General features: G+C 40.2%; 1 protein-coding gene across 4 annotated transcripts in view; it reads left to right on the forward strand.

Moving 5' to 3' along the window:
* The first annotated feature begins 1289 nt into the window (after window positions 1–1289).
* Window positions 1290–20234, forward strand: part of ampd2b (adenosine monophosphate deaminase 2b) — a 32398-nt gene continuing 13453 nt past the window's right edge. The window contains exons 1-5 of one of the 4 annotated variants that reach the window (XM_022205341.2): window positions 10773–10906; window positions 11104–11245; window positions 17986–18110; window positions 18206–18336; window positions 20116–20184. In XM_022205341.2, the coding sequence (XP_022061033.1) occupies window positions 18081–18110; window positions 18206–18336; window positions 20116–20184 (230 nt within the window). In that variant the 5' untranslated portion in view covers window positions 10773–10906; window positions 11104–11245; window positions 17986–18080. Of the gene's footprint in view, window positions 1678–10772; window positions 10907–11103; window positions 11246–17985; window positions 18111–18205; window positions 18337–20115; window positions 20185–20234 lie in introns of those variants that run through there. The other 3 variants (XM_022205342.2, XM_022205340.2, XM_022205343.2) reach the window with 3 other exon arrangements.

Raw genomic sequence — 20234 nt, forward strand, 5'->3', positions numbered from 1 at the left:
GTAACTCATTTATAGATTGACTTTTTAAGGTTATATTATTTCCCAGAGGTTTATTGCTTTGTTGCATGTTTTTGTGCTTGAAAATTCCTCTCTGTTGTAAAGTTAAGCAAATAGTATTTTAAAACAGTCAAATGTTCTGCCTGTAATTCTTATCTTTGTTACTGGAAGCATTACAGGACCAAAAAAGAAGTTATTTTATTCATATATATTTTTATATTAATTGATTATCTGAATTTTGTTTTTGCCAAATATTGGAATCGGCATTGGCCTCAAAAAATTCGTATCAGTCGGGTCCTACTAAACAGCACAATAGCTCTTATCGGTAGGGAATTTAAATGCAAAAAACACCCAAAAAACAGGATGGAACAGTAAACCAACATCCAGTAATATGCACATTCCAGCAGGAAGGAGTTTTCTCTTCATCGAAGCACTTCCAGCTTAAAATACCACGTCAACGTGAAGCATGTGTTAGGTCTGGGATTCTAACAGGAACCTTTAAAGGTGTTTAATAAACACCTTATATATTGTCTTCTTTCTTGTGTGTGTTTGCGCGCGCAAAGTGAAAAGTGATTAGTATAGATAGAAAATGAATGATGTTTAGTCGTGATTAATTGAAATGAATCCACAGCGATTCTGCCTTTAATCTGATGAAAAAATTTGAATCGTTTGACAGCACTAGTATGTAATATATAATAAGTAGAATATGTATACAATAATAATCATGTGTGTAAATATTAATATATATACACACATCTAAGACAAAAATGTAAATACCCAACAGATTTTGTCATATTTCCAGAAGAATCTAAATGTATGGTTATTTATCTGCTTGCTTATTTATTTGTTTATTTGTGACAAAGATGTGTGGGTTTCAGTGATCCTGTCCTAGAAAATTTAGAGTTATAGGTGTAATTTTAAGCTTCAGACTGCCATGATATGTGTAGTCTTTTGTTCATGATTGTATTTACAAGCATGCGCTGCTATTATAATGTAAATCTGCTGCTCACAAACACTCATCACACTTTTTTGGAGAGGATAATTATACTGTTTCAGCTCCACTCTAACCACAACTTTCTTCCCCACTGATTTTCCCACACATTAGATTTGTGGTTGTCATGGCAACAGCAGACCTGCACTGTACCGCTGCTGCTGTGGGTGTTTTTTTTGTTTGTTTTTTTTAAATCCTGCGCGCGCATGAAAGGCGGGAAGTCGAGCCTCTCCATCCCGCCCCCCCAGCCTCCACCAGTGCTGCAGCCCGGGCACAGGAGTCCATCAGAGGGGGCGGGGTCTGTTTCGCTGCAGAGGGATGCTCCGCAGCCCCACGCTGGACCAACCAGCCTGGAAATCCCTGCTCATAGGCACGTAGCACCCAACCAAACACACATCCACACTGACTGCAATCAGAGTCCCTCAAGCTCCCAGCATCTGTGCCACATCTCCCCTGTCTCCTCCCTCTCCTCCTCCTCTCTCCCTGTACAGCCCTCCGACGCTCTGTCCTCTGCATTTCTGACTCACTCAGCTCTCCTTCCTCCTGTCTGAGCCCAGCCGAAGCGCACCACTCGGGAACTATGTCCTCCAACCTGCCCTCCGGAGCCACGGCCGGGGGAGCCGGGGTCAAAAACAAGCCCCTCTCCCCCTTTAGGAAGCGGGGAAGCCTGCAGTACACAGCCAGCACAGGTGAGTGGACGGAGTCTGGGGACGGAGACGGGGGATGTTTGGAGCGTGTTGGTCCTGTAAACAGAAGCAGGAATCTCCCATGAACTCGGCTCAGAGAGGTTTAGCTCTGGATTGTGCATCTTTATGTGAAATGGGAGTTTGGATTTTGGCATATTTTAGAGGATCGGTGGCGGAAAACGCTGATGAAAGGAAGAGCCGGATTACTTTTTCTGTGGAAGTAGTTAGAGGCATGCAAACCTGTTGATGAAGGGGGTGCGGCAGACGAATTTCACATCAGTGTTCTGGCTTCTTGTGATTCCTGTCATCCTTTATTATCAGGCTCATGTGTAAAAATTGCACAACATGCATCTGTTGCAAAGTTCAAGATCAGCCACTGTGATTTTGATGTTGCATAACTTGTTTTCAGGTGAAAACTGCTTTTGGGTAAAGGATTGCACGCTCCTTTACAAGTTGAAGATGCTTCAGCTTGTGACACACTTTAAAAAATGCAGTCTAAACCTAAAAACGTCCCCTTTCAATGCCTATATGTTGCTTTTCCCTTGAGAACAGAGGTGTCTTGCTCAGATGAATGTGTTTTTCGCTCAGTCCGATGCCAGTTTGTGGCCTGGAGAGAATATGTAGGTTGGTACTTCATGACTTGATCCCCCGCTGAATGAGAGGATTAGCCTCCACTGTGATGTATGCACATGGTTGGCCTTTCACCCAAGCTACAAAGAGGGACCAAATGATGGAATGGCAGCCGTTTCTCTTCAGTCATCTCCCAGTCTAACCCGACTTTCTGTAAAATGCAAAACATGCTCATGTAGTTCATAATATTTCCAAGCAATTTACAATATTCCTAAACAGGATCTCCCAGTCGTTGATGCCTTCATGTCAAGATCACTCTGCAGCATAATCACGCTTTCAGGGTTCTCTTTCATTAGGCAAAAAAAAATATGCAAATGTGCCGCAATAATTTCAGCCCTAGCGCAGGTTCTCTCTCTCTCTCTCTTTCCCGGAGATGAATATTAATATTCTGCAACAGCACAGAATGACAGAGACGGACGCGCTCGAGTCAGAAAAATCACACTTGACTCTTGATGTGTTGATCTGGAGTAAATAAAACAGTCTCCCCCTATTGGCAGACCTTTTAAACATTAGACTTACATAATAGAAGCATCACTTTAAAAATATGCTGTGTCTTTAAGAATCCCCCTCTCATGGGTCATATCACCACCGGGCACAGACAGTGACATGCTGTGACATGACGATGACTGCCGAGGTCGTCACTGATTTTTAAACCTGACAACATATACAACAGTAGGAGGTCTGAGCGATTCTCCAGCCCCCTCAGTCAAGACGCTCTCAGTAATTACCCTCATTTGCAGCTAGTAGCTCACAGTGGAATTACAAAAACTGCCTTCAAGCTGGTGGAAAGAATTGATGGGAGGCAGTATTGGCAGAGGGAGATTTATTCTCCTTGGACAGACTGCATACAGATTCAGTTTTTCAAGCCTCTGGGGTTTGATTTAGAAAGTCTTTGCAGAGGCACATTTGGATCAACGTGAACATTTTATGTTGTTAAAGCAACCTGGGAAGCATCTGAGTAAGCAAAGATGACATTTAGATGACTCATCTTCTTTTGTTTTTTTTCCAAATGGGCTCTCAGAAGTACAGTCTGTGCAAATACTGTACATGCAGCGAACACAAGCTGCAGATAAGTCATAGTTTCACTGGACTAGATGGGCTGTTTGAGGAATTATCAATGCTACGATTTGACATGCTCAATGAAAGTTTAATTCTTGCTTCTGCTGTAGATGCTCGTAGCAGGATCCTAAATTATAGATTCGGTGGCAGCTTCCTCTCACATGTCTGCTTGGTGATTGTCTTCATTGACACTTTGCATGGCTGCACAGTGCAGTAGTGGTTAGCACTTTAGCCTTGCAGCAAGAAGATCCCCGGTTCAAATCCCGGCCTGGGATCTTTCTGCATGGAGTTTGCATGTTCTCCATGTGCATGCGTGGGTTTTCTCCAGGCACTCTGGCTTCCTCCCACAGTCCAAAAATATCTAAATTACTCTAAATTGTCCGTAGGTGTGAATGTAAGTGTAATTGATTGTCTGTATATGTAGCCCTGTGACAGACTGGTGACCTGTCCAGGGTGTCCCCTGCCTTCACCCGAGTCAGCTGAGATAGGCTCCAGCACCCCCCGCGACCCTAGTGAGGATGAAGCAGTGTATAGAAAATGGATGGACACTTTGCATGCTGGAGGAGCTTTAGCTTATTAGACCCCTTTAATGAGAAATCAGTTAGCACAGCAGAGTGGAAGAGATGGAGAGGCCTGCAGGGGATCTAAGCAGCGCTCTAATGGTTGCACATAATACCCGTGTCTACCTGCAATACTTGTACGGTTATTGTGTGAAGTTCAGCGTCCATATTTAGCTCGCCATTGCAGGGTTTGTGGAGTGAAGCTCAGCAGTGGGTGAATCACTCCTCTGGCTGTGAAATCAGGTAGTTCTGAGATTAGGGCGACACCCACTCACTCGTCTATTCTGCGCCTCGTGATGTTTTGTGCACTTGTTGAGCCACTTAAATCAGACGACAACGCATTTATGCAGCGGTAGATATTTGCTTACGCGTTAGTCACAGACGGTTTTCATGTGAAACAAAGCAGCTGTCGGATAAATTCAGTCGAGTGAAAACGCATTAGAGTCTGAAATGGAGTGGAGTACGAGTACACGGGAATGGAAGTGTAAAACTGTCTTCCTCCACTGCACTGAAGCAATGCTTTCACAACAACATAAAACATTAAAATACCTTTCAAAATCAGTCTGCTTGCTAATTCAAAATGGTTATTCAAGCAGCATACTGTAAAATATATTGTAAAGAAAGAGGTTACGTAAATGCAAAAACAGTACATTTTCATCACGTTTTGGAGAGAAATCTGTTACTTTACAGGTTTTGTCTAAATTATTGCGGTTGGCATCGTCATTAAACATGATAGGCGTAGCAATTCTGCAGGGAAGCACTATTATTTTACATTATTTTACAGATTTCATCTAAATTAACACAATTGAGCTGCCTCTACTGATTCCAAAACACTTCTGTCCGTTTTATTCAAGAGAAATTTTACAGCATCAAGGAATTACTCACAAATAATTCTGCAGAACCTTGCAGGAGGATGAAGAACTAAAGATGGTCTTCCTCTGCATTGTGATTTGGCTCACAGTGGAGACCAAAACCAGAGTTTACAACAGAGGTGTCAAACTCATTTTAGTTCAGGTTCCACATTCACCCCGATGTGATCTGCAGTGACCAGTAAAATCACAGCATAATGACCTATAAATGAGGACAACTCCACATTTTTTGTTTGTTTTACTGCCAAAATTTACATTCTGAAAATGTTCACATTTAAAGAATTATCTTTTTCCAAAACATCATGAACAACCTGGAATTTGTGAAGAAAAATAAATTCAGTTTCAACAACATTCAGCCTCAGTTTATCCTTTACACATTACAGCTCACAGATCAGAGTGTCTACAAAGGAACACAACATTTACTCACAGGTATCTGGAACTGAACAATGTAGTATTTTACTTTATGATTAAAACCGTGAAAGTCAAAGAAATGACAAAAAAAAACTAACAAAAACAAGTAAGTAACAACTGAGTAAAAATATCTGAGGGAGAAAGTGCAAAAATATGAGCTACCATGGGTGCAACAGCAAGAGTGAGGCGACAATAAAAGAACCCCGAGGTTTCTGTTCACCCCTTCACAGGTGAAGTCAGTTAAATCCTTGTAGCACTCAAAAATCCACCTCTGCTGCAGGGTCAGCGGGGCAACAGAAGGGGCAACATGCCTCAAAGATTCAACCTCAACAGCAGTGCATGTTTGAAAAAAACAGTGAATGTATTATTTTGGATGTAATAAGAATAAAAGTTTACCTAATGTGTATCCAGACTTACAGGGTTCTAATGGAGAAACACACATAAATATATAACCAATAAGAACTAGCATGAAAACTGTGGGGAAAAACATTAAACTGAGAGTCATAGCATAAATCTTTATTATAAGAGAGGAAGCCATCACTGTGTTGGAAGAATGTGTTCGATCTGTGGGTGTGGCTGCCTTCAGTAAGTTCTAAATTATCTGGGCAGAGAATTAATTTACAGTATTGGAGCATAGATAAGAAATTGGAGGGAATTAGCAGTTTGTCAGTTACTCCATCTCAGATAATCTCACTTGAACAGATCGATCAGCTGGTCCTTCTCCTCCTGGTCCTCCACCCAGCAGACCGGCAGGATGACCAACTCACTGTGTTCTCCCTCACATTCCTCCCTCACTGTATTCTTTGCAAATTTCTTAATCCTCCTGTTGTCCTCATTTACGGGCACCATAAAATATTGTTTCCTTGTCTGAAAAAAACTCAAAGAATTCAGCAAAATATTTCCCCAAATTTGCAAAACTTTCAGGGAGAAAATTCCAAAAATTCCTTAAAAGTTTTCCTTAAAGGTTTTATTTTTTTAAAAACTTCAAATATGGCAGGAAATTCTTGTAAATAGTTTCAAAAAATGAGTACAAATCCTCCAAAAGAATCATAAAATATCTAAAGTGATTAAATGTGTCTCAGTAAAACTTTTAATATTTTCTTTAAGAACATTCACATAAAAATCAACCAAAATCCAGTGAAATTCACTTCGTGGGTTGTCTAGCGCGGCTAGGCTAACACTTTACAGCATTATTTTCCCTAAAGTCAGCTTTATTTTTTATTTATTGTGTAATACAGGGTGATGCTGGCCTTTGGACAGATTGTACTTTACCCCCGTCTTGTTCACACCTCTCTCTCCTGATTGTGTCACGCCTCGCCATCCTTACAAACCCACACATGTCACAGTGTGTGTCATGAACAAATACTGTACTGACCCTCCCCACGGGGACCTAATCTGCTCTAGTAATTGCTCAAATTCTCCTTAATGATTGACCGAGGCGCCGGGACACCCGCCTTAACGCACCCTCAGCCGATAACCTTCAGTCAGTCACTCCTCGCTGCATCTACAGTCTGTTTAGTTGTTTAGCTGCTCGTATGAACCAACATCCGGCCTGATTACAGACCTGATGGACTTCTGCCCTGAGGGTGAGTTGCAGTGTTGCTCCTATTTAATGGGGGTGCAGTAGATAATGCAGCATATCGACCCATGGAGAGCCGGTCCTGTCTGAAGGTACAGTGCACCACGATGTCTTAGACTGCAGCTGATATCTGGTGGCTGAAACGCTGCAGCACTTTGGTCAAATAGGTCATTTTATTCAGTGGAAGAATGCAATCAATGCTTGAGTACAGTCTGAAGATATTTTAAGTGTTTCTGTTTCTACTAGAGATGATGATTTATCTATCAGTTAATCACCCTAATTTTTTTTTCTGAAACAAATTCAAACGTTTCTATTTTTAGCTTCTACAAATTAAGCATTTTTAAGGGTTTATCGTGTGTGCTCATAAACTGAGTCTGTTTTTGGGTTTGGACTGTTAGTGAGACAAAATATGACATTCAAAGATGTGGCTTCAGGGTTTAGTTAAGTGTCAAGGGAATTTTCCGTTATTTTCAGACTTTTATGGAACAAAAATATCCATAAATTGAGATCATAAATTGCAAATTATTCAGTTATAAAAAATAATTTTTATATGCAACCCTGCTGTTTGTTACATCTCACCACAGCTGGCATTATAAACAACTATTCTAACATTATTTTGACATACATGCTAGAATAAAAAAAATCACATTATTCAAAATAAATTTTCAAACATGTCTCTATGTTATTAAATATGTTGGGGTATTGATGTATGCATTAACAATTTCCCCTCGGGGATCAATAAAGTAATTCTGATCTAAAGGATCAATAGTGTATGATGTTTTTAAAGTGTGCTATAAATCAAAATCCCATTTAATCCTTCTCCTCTGCTCTTGTCTTGGTAAATGTATGTTTTCGCTGCACCTGTCTGTCAGTCTGTCAGCAGGATTATGCAAAAACTACCAAACTGAATTTCACGAAACTTGGCGGAGAGGTGCAGCAAGGAGACCGGAAAAAGCAAATAAATTTTGTTGTGAATCTGCATCACTTTTTTTAAAAACAATCAACATTTTGAGATCTGACACTGGCCAGATGATGTGCTCTCTGCACATCTCTGAAATATATAAAGCAGAACTAATAATAATAATAATAACCAACTAATAATAATAACCCAATTATGTTATTTAATTTATACATTTTTAAGCATCTGAGAGGTACTATTCTGCATCTGCTTCGATAGTGATCCTCTGCTGCTTTTTCCTTTCTATTAGTTCGAGTCGTATTCTGTTGTTCGGCTCCATCAGCTGTTTGACTGAATGTTGTGTGATTCTGTATTCGACCAACAGAGGGAGCCTGGTCTGAATCTGCCACGGTGATGAATCAATGTTGTGTTTCTCTGGAGGTCTGAACAATTTGATTAGACCTCTTGAAAGCAATTTTGAGTTTGAGTGCCATGGAAAAAAAAAGCTCAACAATTTAACGTTGAGTGGCAGAGTGGTAAATTGCTTGTAGTCACGTTGACTCTGAAGTGCTCTGGGTGTCTCTGTCCCGTCTGTCTGCAAAGCTTTGGAGTCTTGAACGATTGTAAATGGATTTTATTTTCAGTTTGTGGTTTCATATCGGTCAGGATGTTATTGTGTATTTATCCGTACAGACTTAAACTGCTGTGGAGCTGTTTGGAAATTCTGACAAGTTGCATTAAGAGCTTGAAAATCTGTTGTTTAATGGATTAGACTGGAAAGATTCGAGATTTTTCCTTTTTTGCATTGAAAAGACCGAAACTAACCATGAATCTTCCCGCTAAGTATTATCTGTGCAGCCACATCCTGATATCGCTTCTTCCTCTGTCTCATAGGACTCGTTACTGTAAAAAATCACTAACGACGAGACACACCTTCTTCCTTCAATGTTCAGTCATTTTGCCACACTAAATACTCAAAACTCACCTGATTAAAGGGTAAAAACAGTCAAATGTTTGCTTCTGTTTGAGCAGCATTCAATGAATTCTGCAGGAAATTATTTAGCATCCATGCACTAGTTCATTCATTCATTACTTAAACTTTTTTTGAAACTAAAATGAGGTACAAAGGCCTCAAACAAAAGATGTTAACGCACAATTAACAAACTTTAATATATAATTGCAGGACTTTTTGTATCATAGTTGACATTTTTGCTGTTTTCAGGCCTAAAATCAACATGGCCGCCTATAAGCAAAAACCACATGGCATTTTTACACAAAGATTCTTCTAAATATTATATAAACAATTTAATAAAATTTAAATTGAAAGTTGTTTATAAAGATATTGTAGTAAAGCTGTTGACTACTTTATATTTAATAACTCAGAAAGCCTTGGAGTCTTTCTAGTCTTTTCTTCAGGAGGAAATGACATCATGTGGAGCAGGTCATGTGATCTGGAATTAACACACTTCCTTCAGAGGTGTTTTTGTAATGAGGAACTTAGTGGAAAGTGATTTCTCGGACACAGATACAATTTGTTATTTTCCCTATAAAATTTGATATATTGCTAAAAAAAAAATATCTGTCATGATTATCTCAACTTAATAAAAAGAACACAATCTAAGCTTTTTTGAATGAGCTCATTTTATTATTGTTTAGCTAATTAGAAGGTGGTTGTTATTAAAGTGGGATGGTTATTTAGTTGGCATTTTAGTCATATCCAATCGTTTTGTAATAAAAATAACAAATCCGAGACACAAAACGACAAAATCGAGACACAAAACTAGAAAACTATTTTTGAGAAAGTTCATTTTATTATTGTTTAGCTAATTAGAATGTGGTTGTTATCAAATTTGGATGGTTATTTAGTTGACATTTTAGTGATATCCAGTCATTTTTAATTAATAAGTGACTGTTTCCATAATAAATAATTATGTAATTTGTAGAGACATGATCATAATGAACATAAAAAACTATTTTTCTTATTTCATTTTGATAAAAATGTGTGCAAGATATATCCCATGGACTTCAAAAGTCCCTCAATTATATATTGACCACGATAAAAATGTCAATTAAAAAATATTGCAAATTTAGAAACTGTGAAGTGCAGAGAGTGAAAGACTGAGTCACTGTTGAGTTGCTGTTTTTTGTGAAGTTTGTGATAAAAATACAGAATGTTTTGTGTCTTTTCGTCTCCAAGAAAAACTGCAAAAATGCTTACACAGAAAAGGTAAAGATTTCTTAATCCAGTTTGAGTGAAGGCAAACAGAGCTGAACTTTTGACAGTATTGAGCAAGAGAAGATAAGACACTCTGTGCAAATACTTCCTGCACAAAGTGACGCTGATTGAGCTTAAAAGCCAATTCAGCATCCTTTTTTTGGACATCCATTAGTGTGGTTTTTGGCATTTTTAGCATGCTTTTGGATCAACTGACACAAATGACCTGGAATCAAATTGAGATTCCTGAGATTATGACACACATCAGAGGCAAAGAGACGCATAGAGGTTTTTCAGGATATTTTTTACAGTCAGATCATTTTGCTATTGCAGTTATACTGAGCAAATTCACATTAAATGCATTATCAATGAGTCAGATACAATGAAGGATTTTACAAACATTTCTTATTATGAAATCGTGTCACTGAGCCGTTGCTGTGTTATTTCACTCAGCATAGACTCCGCTCTGTGTTTGTAATGTGGGAAAGCATGTTCCAGAAATTACTGCTGCAGACATAATGGGGACAACGTGCTGGCCCTTTAATTTCATTCATGTGAGAGGAGACGGATGCAAGTTCTCATTTATTAGACGGTCGTCTCCCTCAGACTGCTGCTATTCAGAGGACGGAAATCAAAAAAGACAAAGACCCTGGCATCTCCAGCCTCACTGCTGAGACAGCACCATTTTATTCGCACACATACATAAACACCCCAAACACATGGTCCCCTCAGCAAAACACAGCGCGGACGATAACGCCGCGGATAGGAGGGGTGCTGTCAGAGAGTATCACAGCGGGAGAATCCACATCCGCCGGTGGTGTGCGTCCTCTCCCCCCCTGCCTCCTCACCTTCCTGTGGTACGTTCCAGATAGATGTCAGAGGCATTTAAATGAGGAGGATCAGCTCCAGAGGCAGCTAGTGCAGCGACAGCTGGCCTGAACCAGGAGGCAGAGGGGGGTCACACTTTGGGATGTGAGGGGGGAGTTCATGGATCTGCTGGACCGGCTCTTTGTATGTATGACAGGGACAGATGAAGGGAGTAGAGGAGGTGGACTGTCTGGGAGTGGAATCATGTGCATGTGTGTGTGTGTGTGTGTTTGCTAGTTTTGACATTTAACTGAGTGTTTGAAGTGTTTCTTTCTTGTTTTCTCTCCATCCCTCCTTCCTTCCCTCCCTGCCGTCATGTGTTTTTTAACCCGTCTTGAAAGGGACAGCAGACGCCATCCCGGGCCATTTGCTGTTCGGCATGCTCCATCCCCCTGCCAGGACAGCCTCTCTCTCCCTCTGTCTGTCTCTCTGTCCTCCCTTGGTCCTGCTAGCTGCCGGTTAACGCAGGCTCTGAGGAGACAGGTACGCTCCACCACCCTCATCCCTTTGCAAAAAGAAGCACAAATAGTCCCTCTCTAACCCTCCCCCCTGCCATCTTTTCTCCCTCTTTCACAATCACTGCCACTCTCCTCTGCCTGTCCCCTGACGGCTTTGTGTAGTGGCGCTGTCTTTAGTGCGCCGAGGACAGAATGTGTGTCGATTGATTGTCCCGCAAAACCAGCTTTCTTGTGTCTTTCGGGAGTCGTGCAAAAGGTGCAACTGTGCCCAAGGAGGCAGGTCGATAAACCGTGCTGCACCTGAAACTGTGGGATTAGGGTAGTGGGCACTTTTTTTGTCTGAAGACTGACAAGAGTAGAAGGAAGATGAGAGGAACAGATCCCATCATCAGCCTGCAGATGTGCAGTTTGTGCAGCTGCAGAGACCAAAGCATCTCTGCTTTCTTTCATTACACATCCTGAGAGATGTCAGCTGTTTGATGCAGTGATGCTGGAGGAGGAAGCAGAGGAGGGTTGTTAGATCCCACTGCTTTCACTTTGCTGTGCGAGTGTCTTTGTATTTTGGACAAGAGACTCCTCATATGATAGTGAGTGAGTGAACGAATGCTCTAGTGAAGTGTGTGTCTGCAGCATTTTCACTTCAGTTATGTTGTAGATTAGGGTTTCTACTTGTTCGCTGTGGAGTCAAACTGCTCACAGGTTGTGTTTTTTTGTCACTTAATGATCAAAATGTGTCAGAATAACACGCTTTCAGTTTGATTTGCAGTCTTCTATCTCACTATTTTTTTATTTAGCTCTGGAATTGCATTAAAATTTGATCAGTTTTCTTACAAATGCTAATATTTAAACAGCATTTGTAGCATTTCCATCCATCCAGTGATACTAAGAATTCCTAATCTGCTGAATCTCTGCTGCTGCCTTGCTTGTGTTTGTTGTTCTCTGGTAACACTGGCACGTGTTCGCTGTGACAACATGCCACTTTTACTGTGAGACATTTGCCACAGAGGCTGTAAGTCACTGGGTTTTTTTTGTGAGCTAACATGGGATGCAGGTGGACAATTTTTGGCCCTGCTTGGTGTTAAAACAGATAGAGCTGGAGGGTAAAAGAGAGGAAATATTAACATATAATCCTCTATTTGTCTGAATTTTTCAGATTTTTGTTTGCAGAGTCTTGGCTCTCTCTGGGAAGTTCCCCGAGAAAGGTGAGAAAGAAACACAAGCAGCTCTGTGTATATATTTCCGCAGGATGTCTCTTTAACCTCTGACCTCTCACCCGGCTCTGACTTTGTCGGCTTCGGGTGACTTTCCACTTGTCATTGCATCCCCGAGGAGCGTTTACGCTGCACCATCTGGCTGATGTGAGTTAGACCCGAGTTGGGACTCTCCACGCTCTATGTTGCTGCTGAAATATGCATGCCGTGGAAGTCTCTCTGCAAGCCGACACTGTGTGACCTTGTTGTGAGTCGTTGGGATGGAAATCTTGCGAGCAGGTTCACTCGTGCAGGTGGAAGTTTGAGGAGACAAAGGCGTGCTAATTTACTGAAGGAGAAGAGAGAAAAGCAGCAGATGTCAGCACTATGTCATGCAATACAATTCTGCGTTGTTTTTTTCTTGAAAGGTGTCTTTATACCTCTTCAAACCTATAATACCTGCGACTTGGCCTTGTTTGCTACTGCAGACAACATCAGCTTGACGCCATCAAAGGCAGCCGTGTCTTTTAGCCCTGAAGTAAACAATGAAACACAAAGGAGAAAAAGCTCCTTCACAAGGCCCAGCAGCAATGTGGAGGGATCATCTGTGGAGAAGTATACGTTAAGATGTCATTTATTCAACGTGTTTGTGAATCAGACATGTGGTTGTGGCTTGAAGCCCTTTAAAATGTGCCACACTCGTGTAGTATCAAGCCCTCGTGCCGGTAGATCAATAAAACCTTAATGCAGGCCAGATTATGCCCAACTGTAACGTAGCTGGGTTTAATTTCTGAGCGGTTTGCTGCCCCAACTGTGGGGGGATGAGTTGTTATGTAACCATAGATGCTACTCATCCAAATATAGCAGCCATTAGGGGATTAGCTCCGGGTCTGGTAGGCTTGGCTCGGCTCGGCTTTGCAGCGCGGATGTCTTTGCCCCTGGTCACCTCCTGCCCTCCACACCGGCGTCCACTCGAGTCAGGACGATTTGAAACGCCCCCGAACCGACAGCGGAGATAGAAATCGTCGGCAGCCGCTGCACCGCACAGACACTTGGCTTCTTATTAGCAGAGGAGCATCAATCTGTGGCTCAGTTTGTGGACTTTGTGACTCAGACTGTGGTTTAACGTCACAGCATGTGGTTCCTTTTTTACAGTCTTGCTTTAGGTAGAGGGAAATTATGTAGATTAGTCATAAATTCAATGTTTTATTTCCTATTTGTATCAGTGATTTCTAACCAAGGATTTTCTATAAAATCTGCAGATAACTCCTTAGTTTTTTTTGCATTTTGGCAACAGCTGCAACTAACAATTATGTCCATTAGCGATTACTTTTTATATTATTTTCTCAACAGTTCAACTGAGGATTTGTCTGTGCAAAATCTGAACATAGCGACAAATCCTCATTATAGTTTCCTTGTGGTCTGTAAGGTTTTTACTCTTCTTAATTTTTCACCACAATATAAAATCTACAACATTATAAAAGAGAGTCAATTATCAAAAGAGTTGATGTTTGATTTCTTTTAGTCAATTTATGCTATCAGTACTAAATTCATCTCACTAAAGAAGAAGCGGCACTGTGGGAACATGTTAATAAAATGTTAATGAAACTGAAAAAAATAAACTGTAAATTTACAAGTCTAATAATAAAAACCTGTGACTGAATGAGCATAAAATTAAAAAATGATTCAAATAAACAAACCAGTAAAATACGTTCAGAAAATTGTATCAAAATGTATATTTTTGCAGATGAAAATGTTAAATTCAAGTTTAACATTGTAAATCAATTTCTAAAATTAGATACAATTAATGATAATTAACAGAGAAAGAAGTATTGGTTTTGTAATTTTAAATAAATGTGTTTGTTAAATGAGAAATGCTTGTATAATGTAGAATTTCAGTAGTTTTCATAGAAATATTTGTAACCAGTGTGCCTCATTTCTTGAGTAAATATCAAAAAGCAGCAAAAAAAAATTGTTATTATTGACAGCAATGATAAATCCTGGAGCAACTGGACTCAGGTTTATTCCAGTGAATGAGTCACTTCATCATGTAGGTCAGACATGAGAATCACTCTGATATCAGACTGCTGAGAGGAGATTAATACCATTATGTGTTATTTCTTGTGTAAGGCTGCAGTTCATTGTGTTTATTGCTGTAGTGTTCCAGAGCAGGAGGTAACTGTTACTGAAATTAGTTACGTATTTTTTATTTAAAATAAGGCTGTGTGACAGATTTACTTTCTGCCATTCTACAGTATTTTTCTGCCGCCACAGTCACTAGAAGAGGACTTAGAAATATTTTTTTGCAGTATGACTCAGTATTGATGCTATACCTTTTTAAAAAGAAAAGTTGAATTTCTTTATTTATTTGTTTTTCATAGAAATCAATCAAAGTACAACATTTTACTAATTGACCACAGGTACTCCTAACTGTGGGGAAAAACGATGGCTGTACGTACAAAACGACGAGACAGTTTGACCTGTAATTGCCGCTATATAAATAAAATTTAATTTAATTAATGGTTTTTAAATACATTTTTAATAAGTTTCCACACTCGTTACTTTACATCAGTTCAGCTGAAGAGTCCCTGAATTTTTTACCACATGAGCCACACCTGAGACATTAATGAATTCTTGGTCATGTGTGAACAATTTATCTTTGGTGATTTGAGAAATGACAAATGCAGAATGAAGTAATTTTTAAACCTGACTAAACTACAATTTCTAGCTTTAGTAAAAATGTATTTTTTGGCAGTTTTTCGGAGGATTCATGGGGAAAAACATCCCTCAGTGTCTTTCAGAGTATTTTATTCTGACATACTGTATCTGTTTCTGCCTCGTGGTGAGAGCAAACTTCTCCTCTGTGTTGAGTGGGATGTGATGATCAGACAGTGCTGAGCAGAAGGTGACAAAAACCTGGTGAGTTGTCGTCCGAGCAGTTATTTTACCGTCATCTCCGTTTCTCTTTATAGTAACCGTTCCGTCTGCTTCACCGAGTGTTTTCTTACATTTTAATGAAGCTTTTTGTCGAGTCCTAATTGGCCCAGTTAATCTGCCTCTCTGGTCTCCTTCGCTGTCCCCACAGAGCAGACACACTCAGACGTTAAATAAATCAGATTTCAGGTATCATACAGCGTTCTCTTTCCGACCTTCCACGGTCTATAAATACAGGTGGACAACAGGCCCACTGACACTCTAGCGTGCAAGGGATGAAATATTTAGCAGGATGATGAATATTTCAGTGGCAGGTGCATAGTTTCAATGGAGAGATTAATATCTATCTAAATATACACCCAGAGGGGGAAACACAGCAATGAAAGCCATGTCATTGTTTCTGATTCCCGCCAGCGAATACTTAACCTCTCTGTTTTCCTCAACAACCTTCGTCCCCACAGCCGTCTTTTTTCTCCTCCTGGACCATCCCCCCTTCATTTTCCCTCCTCGTCTTTCCATGACAACTGGGTTTGTGTAAAACTTGAGTCCCGCGGTGCCAACAATGGGCCGTATTAGCCGGTGTATGTGCTGATGGCCACTCCACCTGAATGGTCCATTGTGTGTCCAGGCACAAACAGCCACCACTGAGCTCAGACCTCCACTGCTGTGGAAAAGACCCACTGGACGAGCAACAACAGGCTTGTTCTGTGCAACATGTTGCGGGAATGAAGATGTAGAAATGTTCTTTTAGCTGCATGAGCGAGTTCAGATGAGTCATGGTCGTCTAGTTCACTGAGTTCACGTCGGTTAATCTGAGGAGGCAATTTATAGTTTTATTAAGACTGATAAGCTCATTAACAGTTAATAGGACGCAGCTGGTAAAAGTGATTCATGATTAATTAATAAATTGCTGATATGAGGAGTTACTTTTTAACTGCTGTCAGTGGAAGTCTATGACGCAAACATCAGCCACTGTAGAGATGTTTGGTACAAAGGAACCTTCACCTGCTAACCTTTAGAGGAAAACTACAACATTAAAAAGGTCAATATACAACTGAAGGACTTTTGAAGTCCATGGGAAATATCTTGCATGCAATTTTCATAATAGTTTAAAAATATGTTTTTTATGTTCATTATGATCATGTCTTTACAAATGCTGTCATTTTTTATTATGGAAACAATCACTTATTAGTAACAGCCGCCTTCTAATGAGCTAAACAATAATAAAATGAGCTTATTAAAAATAGTTTTGATTGTGTTCTTTTTATTAAGTTGAGATAATCATGACAGATATTTCTTTTTTGGCAAATATCGAATTTTATATGGAAAATAGCAAACTGTATCTGTGTCCGAGAAATCACTTTCAATTAAGTTCCCCATTACAAAAACACCTCTGAAGGAAGTGTGTTAATTCCAGATCACATGACCTGCTCCACATGATGTCATTTCCTCCTGAAGAAAAGACTCCAAGGCTTTCTGAGTTATTTAATATAAAGTAGTCAACAGGTTTACTGCAATATCTTTAGAAATATATTTCAATTTCACTCAGTTGTATAGATAATATTTAGAAGAGTCATTCTCTAAAAATGCCATGTGGTGTTTGGTTATAGGCGGCCATGTTGGTTTTAGGCCTGAAAACAGCAGAAATGTTGACTATGTTAGAAAAAGTCCAGCATTTCTATATTGACCCGGATCACTCGTATCAGAGACTGAAACTTTTAGCTGTGGATCTCCTCCTCACTGGTGACCCAGGGCTTTGTTTTCAGCTCAGTACATTACTTCATGGTGAAAAGCTTTTTTTAAAGGTCCCACAAGGTCTCAGGAACAATCATAATCTGATATCTCTGCTTTGGATAGGATGCTGCTGAGCTAACAGCTTTAAACCCAACCATCAGTTTAAACGAACAACAGGCTGATCTAAAGACAGGATCAGCTTACATACTGCGGCACATGAGGCCTCACACTGTATTTGTTTGCTACAAGTAATAAATTAATTAAATGAGCTACTGATAAAGTGGAACTAAAATGGCTGCAGGTGCATCAGATGGGTGATACACTGTCTGCAGTTCAGCCCAAGTCCAATTAAAAAGTCGTTGAATTTTTGCAACATGAAAATTGGTCACAGTTGAGTTACTATTGGCTTGTTTTTTTGTTGTTGTTGTTGTTTTAGTTGTTTTTTTTTACAGTATCTGGTTTTTGTACATGCTTTATTTTTGGTGATTTTTAAAAAAATAGCATGTGGAATAAAGGGATTTTTAAAGAACTATCACATTTATAAGCTTAGATGTAGTAAATTTATTCCAACAGAACTTTGCACAATTTGGTGAAGGACAGTTGAAAATCTGATAACTGTCTGTTTTTACAGTTTCTTGCTCTGATAAATGGTAATTTTACAGGATAACGACATTTTTAAGTCCAACCCAACCCCCCAAATGTTTAAGAGGAAGTTGGTGTTTTCCGCAATTAATGTGTCTGTGTAAGTTATGGCCTTTAACTTATGGTAAAGGGAATGTGTTATTTTTTCCATTCAAAGTTGCATTATGTGCTGTTATTTAAGCCTCAAAATAAGGCCTGTGAGAATAGATGATCAGAGCATTCCTCAGTATGTAACATGCGGTTTTCTTCCCCTCTCTATCTGCAGTTGATCTCCGTGGTGCTCGCCACCTCCTCACTTCCCAGCATTCCTTGCCTGGGATCCCTGTGGCCTTGAAACAGTCCATTGACCTGCGTACTTCCATGGATGGGAAATACAAGGAGATTGCCGAGGTCAGTCCTCAGCTATTGTGCAGAGTTATTAACCCAATAAGTTAGGATTTCTTGAACTCGTGGCTTTAATGCTGTGTGTGTGTGTCTGTGTGAAGGAGCTGTTCTCCCGCAGCCTGGCAGAAAGTGAGATGCGTAGCGCCCCCTATGAGTTTCCTGAAGACAGCCCCATCGAACAGCTGGAGGAGAGACGCCAGCGCCTCGAGCGACAGATCAGCCAAGATGTCAAGTAAGTGATAGGAGGAGGGAAGCACAGCTGTGAACAAAAGTTTGCATGCGCTTGTAAAGACCAAGTTTCCAATGATTCCTATAACTCTAAATTTTCTATGACAGAATAATTGCAGGGCTGCACAGTGCCGTAGTGGTTAGCACTTTTGCCTTGCAGCTAGAAGATTCCCGGTTCAAATCCCGGCCTGGGCCTGGGATCTTTCTGCATGGAGTTTGCATGTTCTCCCTGTGCATGCGTGGGTTTTCTCCGGGCACTCCGGCTTCCTCCCACAGTCCAAAAATATTCTGAGGTTAATTGATTACTCTAAATTGCCCGTAGGTGTGAATGTGAGTGTGATTGTGTGTCTGTATATGTAGCCCTGTGACAGACTGGCGACCTGTCCAGGGTGTCCCCTGCCTTCGCCTGAGTCAGCTGGGATAGACTCCAGCACCCCCTCACGACCCTAGTGAAGATAAAGCGGTGTATAGAGGATGGATGAATGGAGAGAGAATAATTGAAGCATATGTGCCTTTGTTACAAAAATACAATCACTTAGTTCATTTAGGTTCTTTCATAAATTTATAATAGGTCTCCTGAAAATATAACAAAATCTCGTGGGTCAGAATTATACATACAGCAACTTCAATTGAAATTTTGGTGATATACAAAGATATGTTACTTTTTAAAAAATGTTTCTTAGTAGTTTGACCTGTTAGCTTCTCATACATGTTTGCAGTTGACTGCAGCTGGTGACTCCTCTATGACATTTTAAATATTTAATATATTCAGTCCCAAACAGACGTGATCCTTTATCTTCATTATTCTATTTACCGTGTGGAAAGCGCCAGCTCCACTGGAACCAGAACAGCTTCAGAGCATAATACTGCATAATACTGCCTGATGGTAGGTTTTGGGTCTTGTGGTTACAGGCCTCACCTTCTTTCTTCCAAACACATTTTTGGTCTTTGTGGCCATACAACTCTACTTTTGTTTCTTCCACCCACAGAAAGGTCTTTTCTTTGTCCATGTCATCAGCAACAAACTTCAGTCTTAAGGCGTCTCTTCTGGAGGAAGAACTTCTTGCATGGAAGCTTCTCAGCTCAACACTGACACTTGTATTCCAGCTGATTCTAGTTCATTGCAGACATACTTTTTAGTGATTTGTGGTTGACTCTTGACCATCCTGACCAACTGTCTCTCAGTAGCAGGTGATAGTTTCTGTTTTCTTCCTGACTGTGGCACTTAGACATGCACTTTATACTTACATCCGCATTCTTCAAGAAAGACGAAAAGTATCAGCCAGAAGGTTGGATTTTGACGCAATTGGATGTTTCAATGAGACAATGACCTCAAACACACTTGAAGAGTGGTAAAGAAATCACCAAATCAGGTTAGAACTAAGCTGTTATTTGATCTGAACCAATACTATCAAGGGGAGTGGTCAAAGATAAACTAGAACATTGCCAGAAGGTTGTGGAAGGCTACCAAAAGGCTATCAAAAGACATTACACTAAATATTAACATTGCTGTATGTATATTTTTGACCCAGCAGATTTTGTCATATTTCCAGAAGACTTAAGATACATCTATGTAAGAACCAGAACGAATGATTCATATGTTTCCTTGATTCCGTCGTAGAAAATTCAGAGGTAAAGGAGTCACTGGAATGTTGAGACTGCCGTTATATACATGATCTTTACAGATGTATGTAAACTTTGGGTCACAGCTTTAGTTAGTGTAGCAACGTGTCTGTTTGTAGTCTGATGATCCCAGAGTGAAGTCACTCTTCTCTGTCCTCAGGTTTGAACCCGACATCCTCCTTCGAGCCAAACAGGAGTTCATGAAGACTGACAGTGCCACAGATCTTGAGTGAGTCATCCGCAACTCAATGTGCATCTTAAACTGCCTGAAAAGTAGAC

Source organism: Acanthochromis polyacanthus, chromosome 6, assembly GCF_021347895.1.
Source record: "Acanthochromis polyacanthus isolate Apoly-LR-REF ecotype Palm Island chromosome 6, KAUST_Apoly_ChrSc, whole genome shotgun sequence".
In the NCBI taxonomy this organism is placed as follows: Eukaryota; Metazoa; Chordata; class Actinopteri; family Pomacentridae; genus Acanthochromis; species Acanthochromis polyacanthus.